At 27.5% G+C, this 7,944-nt stretch overlaps 1 protein-coding gene across 1 annotated transcript; it reads left to right on the forward strand.

Moving 5' to 3' along the window:
• The first annotated feature begins 4,497 nt into the window (after window positions 1–4,497).
• On the forward strand, window positions 4,498–7,303 carry LOC129613927 (UDP-glycosyltransferase UGT5-like). The gene is made up of 2 exons (XM_055528271.1): window positions 4,498–4,888; window positions 5,874–7,303. Exons 1-2 carry the CDS (start codon window positions 4,642–4,644, stop codon window positions 7,211–7,213), a joined length of 1,587 nt encoding a protein of 528 aa, XP_055384246.1. The 5' UTR covers window positions 4,498–4,641; the 3' UTR covers window positions 7,214–7,303.
• The last annotated feature ends 641 nt before the right edge of the window (window positions 7,304–7,944 follow it).

Here is a 7,944-nt window from a genome sequence, read left to right on the forward strand (position 1 = left end):
TTGAATATACGTCATAACAATTGAATTAATTATGCAACACATTTTTATATATATGTAAGTACAGACACATTTATTCCAACCCAACCTTTTGTCAACTAGATAAATATTTTTCTAATATAAATACAAAATCTTGTATCAGATTTAATACATTATAAATTAAACTGAGCCCATCTCTTTTTTTGCGAACTTTAAAATTCTAAAACTTTTGTTTGGGCTTCTATAAATTAAGTTAATTTTTTATACATATATACATACATATTATGTACAATACAGTGTATACGAATAAATAGTGTTAGGTTTATTGTTGTTTATTATAGATAATATAATATTATTATGGCAGTATGTAAATATGTGTGTATTTGAATTATGTAATATTATTATTCATCATCATAGGTATAAAAAAATGATGGAAAACAATCTGTTCATAAAGCAAATTATCATTATTGTTTATTTATTTCAATTTCTAAAGAGCATATACATACAAGTTACGAATTTTGTGTCAAAATTCGTTTAAAAAAAATAATTTTATTTCGATTTTAAAATTACTTTTATAATACGTTTTATTTCTTTAAGATTACTTTTACAATACGTTTTATTTCACAACACTAGGTTAAAATTTAATATAACTTTACAATTAAATTTTAAGACTATTCTAAGACTTTAATGCTTAATTCAATTAATGTCTAAGACTATCTAAGACTAAATTCTTAATCTAAATGTTACCTAATTTATAGTATAAAATTTGCTTATTTAGCAAATTTAATTTTATGTTATTTTCCTAACTAAAAATTTCTCACAGTACAGCGTAGACATGTCGTCAGCACTTTTTGTGGGAACATATTTTTGCGTTAAGAAATTCTCATGCTGAAATATGATGTTTGCTGGAAACGTATTTGAACATGTTTTAATATTAATATTCAGCGTAGAAGAATTCTCACGATGAAATATGTCTGATGAAACATGTTTGAACTTGTTTTAACATGCCCGCTATTTGATCCCTCGTTAACTCTTCCCCCTCTAAAGATCTACGTCCCGTAGATCAACGTTGAGTTTGGTAAGATTAGTAGCTAAGTCCTTAGGGGTGATCTCTGCTACGAATGTCCTTTCTGTTTGTGTCTTTTTCTTCTTGAAAATTATTATCGCTATTATAATTAGAACTACCGCAATGGTGATAACTGAGTTGATTGATGTTGTGATATTGTTTGACGTGGCTAGTTGCTGCACCTTTCTTATATTGTTCTGTTGTAAATCATGAAGATACTCCAAATTGAGTTTCCTATTTGCCTGGGTTAGATTTGTTTGAAGGAACGCTGGTAGTACCTCTGGAGATCTTACTTCGTTGTTGGTGAACGTAAGTCCCTTAATGCGTATAGTATCGTTGGAATATTGTAGGAGAAAACTTCCTGAGAGCTTCCTTGCAGTAGAGGTGGTTATAACATCTCCATGGAAATTGGATAAGAAGATCATATTCTTGGTAATTTCCTCTATTATTTCTTTCCCATTGTATTGAAAATCACATCTTGCATTAAATCCCCTGATGAGTTGCGTTACGCAATGTCCGGGTTGCAACGCTGTCAGTCTGTTTTTCTTGCAAATGGTAACATCATTAAAGTTTTCACACTTGCCTATTACGCCATAGATTTCCTCGTTAACGAGCAGTTCTTCGTACTCTAGATATACCTGACTCTCGTTTCTAATAGTTGGTTTGATCAAAATATGGTCGTATAAACGCTCGTCTGCTTTTGGTAGTGAAATTACGTAAAGGATTGTAAGACCATTAGTTATTACTTTTGGTTCAGCGTATTCGATTGCTTCAATGTCGTTAGAATATGGTAGAGTGTTAACCTCCTTCAGTATGTTAAGAATTTCATCACTACTCAGCAAGTTTGTATTGACGATTTTTTGCTTCGCGAGTTCAATTGCAAGGATGATTTCGTTAATAGCTTCCTTGATGATTACAAGCTTGTTAAATACCATCTGTTCGAATCTATGATCATTGGTATTGCCCAGTTGTTTTAGTATCTTATTGTACCGTTCCATGAGTTTGTTTGTCACTGACATTATTTCACTGTTTATTCTGTACTGTTGGTTGCTATTATAGGTCAGCTGATTCTGGTTTTGGAGTATAGTTTCCCAGTCAGTGGCGTCTGGTGTGCCTGCTAACCATTTCCAGGCTGTTCCAATCCAATTGATGGATCTCCGAGATCTTTTAGTTCCTCGAATTCTGGCTATAGATTCCATTATCTGGTCAACTTGATATTGCAGCTGTGGCTTGATGGTGCTAGAATCATTGACGTTATTCACCAATGGTATTAATTCTCGCAATATTTCATCGTAATTTTTGAGGTTTATTGTGTGGATCAGGTTAAAACTTCCATTTAGTATGCGGGCTTCTCCCAATTTAAGTGTGGCTATTGTGTCTGTAACCTCGAAAATTTTGAGTGAGGCTGCCGTCATATAACATTTTAGTATTATGAGGACTATTAAAGCGCGGGTTCGCATGTCCTATTGTTCCCGTGTTACTGAAGGTTACTTCAGGAGTCTCAGATGATTGTGTTGTGCTTTGTTCGCAGGTCGCAGATTTCTACTGGAGGCACCGTATTGTTCCTTTTTGGCTGTTAGTGTTCGAGATTTACTATCGGCCTACTGCGGTACGAGTTACGCTCACTTATGACGGGTTATTTAACCTTGTCTTCACTTGTAGAACCTTATTGTTACGACCTGTCCCTGCTGCTCGGGCGCCAGTTACGAATTTTGTGTCAACATTCGTTTAAAAAAAATAATTTTATTTCGATTTTAAAATTACTTTTATAATACGTTTTATTTCTTTAAGATTACTTTTACAATACGTTTTATTTCACAACACTAGGTTAAAATTTAATATAACTTTACAATTAAATTTTAAGACTATTCTAAGACTTTAATGCTTAATTCAATTAATGTCTAAGACTATCTAAGACTAAATTCTTAATCTAAATGTTACCTAATTTATAGTATAAAATTTGCTTATTTAGCAAATTTAATTTTATGTTATTTTCCTAACTAAAAATTTCTCACAGTACAGCGTAGACATGTCGTCAGCACTTTTTGTGGGAACATATTTTTGCGTTAAGAAATTCTCATGCTGAAATATGATGTTTGCTGGAAACGTATTTGAACATGTTTTAATATTAATATTCAGCGTAGAAGAATTCTCACGATGAAATATGTCTGATGAAACATGTTTGAACTTGTTTTAACATGCCCGCTATTTGATCCCTCGTTAACTTACATACATATATGAATTTTTATGTACACAAGTACATAGTATATTTATTTTTGTGTACATATACTCGTACCTATATGCGTAATATCTAGTTATTTTAAATATTTTTCTTTTATTGCACAGTTGATTAATATAGAAGAAAAAAATACTTGTCAGTTGCTTTATGTCTCTACTATGTGTCTGTCATTTTATTTAAAGTACATAAACTCCACTTGAGAGCGTTTTATGTTTTTTAATGAAATAAATTTGTTTATTAGCATGTGTTTGAATTGACATATCATATTGAAAAATTGAAACTTAAAATTTAAATGCAGTTTTAAATAAATATACATGTTTGTATTGTAAATTATGTAGTTTCTGATAGAATGTACAAATTGCATAACATTTATGATTATAACATAATAATATAAAGATAAGTTTATATTGTTCTTTAATAACTGAGTTGTTTCGCGTAGTTTTAAAAATAATTGTTAGATTTTTTAATATATAATTATTTTGTTAATTTAATTATATGTATATAATGTGTGTTAGAAAACCCATTTCAGCTTTATAAATTATAAAATTTTATTTTACAAATTATTTAGTAAATTTTAATTATATACTCTATTCGTAATTATATTTGAGTTAAGGTCGTCAAATAGCACGTTATTCAGAATATTTGAACTGCGACTAAGTTTTATATTGAAATGAACGTACACTAGAAGCTCGCAAAGCTTTTTTTTTTTTTGTTTTGCATTATGAAATCAAATTGAAATATGCGCCTACAAATTGAAATTAATTCACAACTATCGTTTTATGTTATGATTTAATAATTTTTTATATTATTATTTTTCTAATATAAGATAAAAAAAATTTATTTGCATTTTTAAACACTTTCTTATTAAAGCTTTTATTTAAATATTTTCTTCTGAGAACCTGCTAAAATTAATAATTTAAATGAAGAAAATCAAAATGCAAATTATGAATCAATAAATAATTAACAAAATTAAAAAAAAAATTAAAATAAAATTTATCACTACATTCTCTCTCTCTTAGTTTCTTTAGCACTCTTACTCTTATATTAATAGAATAACAAAACAACATAATCAATACAGTTTCTCTATTCTCTATTCTCTCACCAATTTAATTTTAATTTAATTGTAAATTGAAAATTCTCATTTTTTCATATCAAAAAAAATATAGCAGTAGTAACAGTTTAACCTTAAACTTCGTAAAGTTAAGAAGTGTTTTGCTTCTAATTCTTCGCTTAAAAAATTTTTTAATCCGGTGAATAGTCGTCTCAAGTTTTATTTTATTTAATTTTTTTATTTTGTTTTTTTTTTTTATTAATTCTTAATAAAATTGGATAATCATATTAAAAAAACAAAAAAATTAACATGCGTTTAATAAGCTTATATTGCGTGTTAGCGACTATTGCATCAATATGCATGATAACTAATGGATATAAGATTCTTGGTGTATTCCCAACAATGGCTAAATCACATTATATTGTTGGTTCATCATTAATGAAAGGTTTAGCTGAAAAAGGTCATGAAATAACAATGATATCACCATTCCCTTTATCGAAACCAATGAAAAATTGGCGTGATATTCCAACACCTGGGATTTTAGAAAAAACTAAAGGTAATTTTTTTTTTTTTTACTTGTTTTAAACTTTTAAAATTCACATTCTTTTGTAATATAACATGTATATAGTTTATGATAGATATTGATTTTAAATTATGATTGAGAAAGGTATGAATATTTTACAGTAATAGAGAAAGGTAAATGAACGAATAATATTTTGTGATTTTCTGAGAGTAGGTTTTATTTTTTCTGTATTGATTTTTTTTTCCAATATTAACAATCTTAAACATTTATGCCTATACACAATAACTTGTTAATTCTCATCGAATATGAGGAATAATTAAACCAGAAATTTTAGTAAATAATTTTATTTGAATATACATAGATACATAGGTATAGGTATACTCTGGTTATGGTTAGACACACTATGCTTAAAGAAGAATAGAATTTTAGTATTTTTTTCTTGTTTTTTTTTCCGAAAAGAAGAATTGGAAGATTTTATTACTTACCAAAAGTAGATCCGTTTTTTTTTTAATAATTTTTTTATAATTATGGCAAATGACATCATTTGGTATCTTATATGTAGATATTGTGTGGGAAACATACGATATTATATTAGTATTTTGTACATACAATCAATATACCTAAAAGCTTTTATGATTTTAGCTTCCAAAGATTTAAACTGTAGTACAAGTTTTTTAGCAGTTTTGATATATTACGTTCAAATGTAAATCATTAAACTTTCGAAGAATTTCATACCTATAATTTTTTTATATAGGTATTATCCCATTCCGCTGTTAACTTTTTGTTAAACAAAACCAGTTTTTTAATTAAAACTACGTTAATTCTAAGTTTTAATAATAAATTTTAATATAGATTCTTTTGTTCATATTATGAGGAAAACGCGAAAACTGATTTATTGAAAATGCTTTAATTATAAAATTTTATAGTTAGTAAATAAAAAGTACGCTTAGAGTGTTCTTATATACGTACGTTATAATGAGTATTGTAAACATTAACATTTTTTTCTTATTTCTTTTAGCCCTTATGGATAATATTATTAATTTACGAAGTCAAGGTGTAATAGAGGCCCTTGTAGATTTATTTAACATGGGATTAATGTTAACCAATTTAACATTGCAAGAACCATCCGTTCAAAATTTTTTACGTTCTAAGGAAAAATTTGATGTTGTAGTTATGGAAATTTTTGTGAATGAAGCCGATATAGGTTTTGGTGCAGTTTTTGATGCTCCAATAGTTGGTGTATCAACATTTGGATCAAATATGTGGGTTAATGATATGGTTGGATCACCAGCACCATTATCATATGTACCAAATCCTTTCATACCATTAACTGATAGAATGTCATTGTTAGAACGACTTGGTAATATTGGTGTTTCAGTTGCTGAACGTCTTTATAACGATTTTGTTTATTTACCTAAACAAAAGGAACTGTATGAAAAAATGATTCCTGGTGATAATAAACCATGCTTTTATGAATTACGTAAAAATATTTCAATGGTACTATTGAATAGTCATTTTTCTGTTGGTCATCCAAAACCATATGTTACAAATATGGTTGAAGTTGGTGGAATGCATATTAATCGTAAAACAAAACCACTTCCAGCTGATATTAAAAAATTTTTAGATGAAGCAAAAGATGGTGCTATTTACTTTTCAATGGGCTCAAATTTAAAAAGTAAACTTTTACCAGTGGAAAAACGTGAAGCAATATTAAAGACTTTTGCTGGTTTAAAACAACGTGTTTTATGGAAATTTGAAGATAAAGAATTACCTGGTAAACCAAATAATGTTTTAATAAGCGATTGGTTCCCACAAGATGATATTTTATCTCATCCAAATGTTAAATTATTCATTACGCATGGAGGTCTTTTAAGTTCAATGGAAACAATTTATCATGGTGTTCCAATTATAGGTATTCCAATGTTTGGTGATCAATTCTTAAATATGGCTAGAGCTGAGAGAGCTGGTTTTGGAATAACTGTTGATTATGAACAATTAAGTCAAAAAACTTTGGGTGATGCTATTAGAGAAATTTTATCTAATAATAAGTATGCTTTGCAAATTAAAGAAATGTCACGACGTTATAAAGATCAACCAATGTTACCATTAGAAACTGCAATCTATTGGGTTGAATATGTTGCACGACATAAAGGTGCTGATCATATTAAATCAGCATCTCAAGCACTATCTTTTATTCAATATCATAATTTAGATGCATTTGGTATTATTTTATTAGCTTTTTATTTAGTATATCGATTAATTATGGGTATGTTAAGAAAAGTATTTGGTTTATGTTTTGGTAGAACAAAAACTGAAGAAAAGAAAGTGAAAGTAACAAATAAAAAGAAGAAAAATTAGAATTTATTATAAATCTTTTTTTTTTATATAGAAAGAATAAATAAATTAATTAGAATTTTTAAATTTAAATAAAACATGTATACAACACAAGATTTTCTTGATATTTTATTGAAAATTTTAGAATTAAGTCTTCTCAAAAATTCAGAATTTCGTTAGTTTCAATAGAAACGCGTTAGTTTTTAGATCAAAAGAAAAAATAAGTTTTAGAAAAGGTATTTCGTTATTATAGTAATTATCACAATGTGGTATAATACTTATTTATTTAATGAAACTTTATACTGTATTCGTTGATAACATTTTAAACTTTTAAATAATTAGTAACACTTAGTGATAACGAGAGTTTTCGACATCAGACTTAAGAGGTTTTGTAAATCAGTCTTTAAGTCTACTTGATAAAGCTTGTTATCAGTTTTTAATATAAAAAATTTAATTATTTTTTCTACCTTCACACATTATGTTTTTTCAGTATCGTAAACTCAAGTGAAACTTTAAATGAAAAATGATATTTTACAAACCTTAAAACATTTGGTAATGCTACCATGATTTTGTAATAATATAAAAGTTTGATAGGGTTGTTGAAGATCACTTCAAATAATCTTGCATAAATATGTTGATTATGTATTTTAATAGGCAAAAATAAAAAAATCAATCAAATTGCTACCGAAGACGTTATATATAAATGTATATTAGAAATAATATTATTTTAAAAGTAAAATAGTTAATTGATTACA

The sequence above is a fragment of the Condylostylus longicornis genome, unplaced genomic scaffold (genome assembly GCF_029603195.1).
Source record: "Condylostylus longicornis isolate FDR11 unplaced genomic scaffold, ASM2960319v2 ptg000098l, whole genome shotgun sequence".
Lineage (NCBI taxonomy): Eukaryota > Metazoa > Arthropoda > Insecta > Diptera > Dolichopodidae > Condylostylus > Condylostylus longicornis.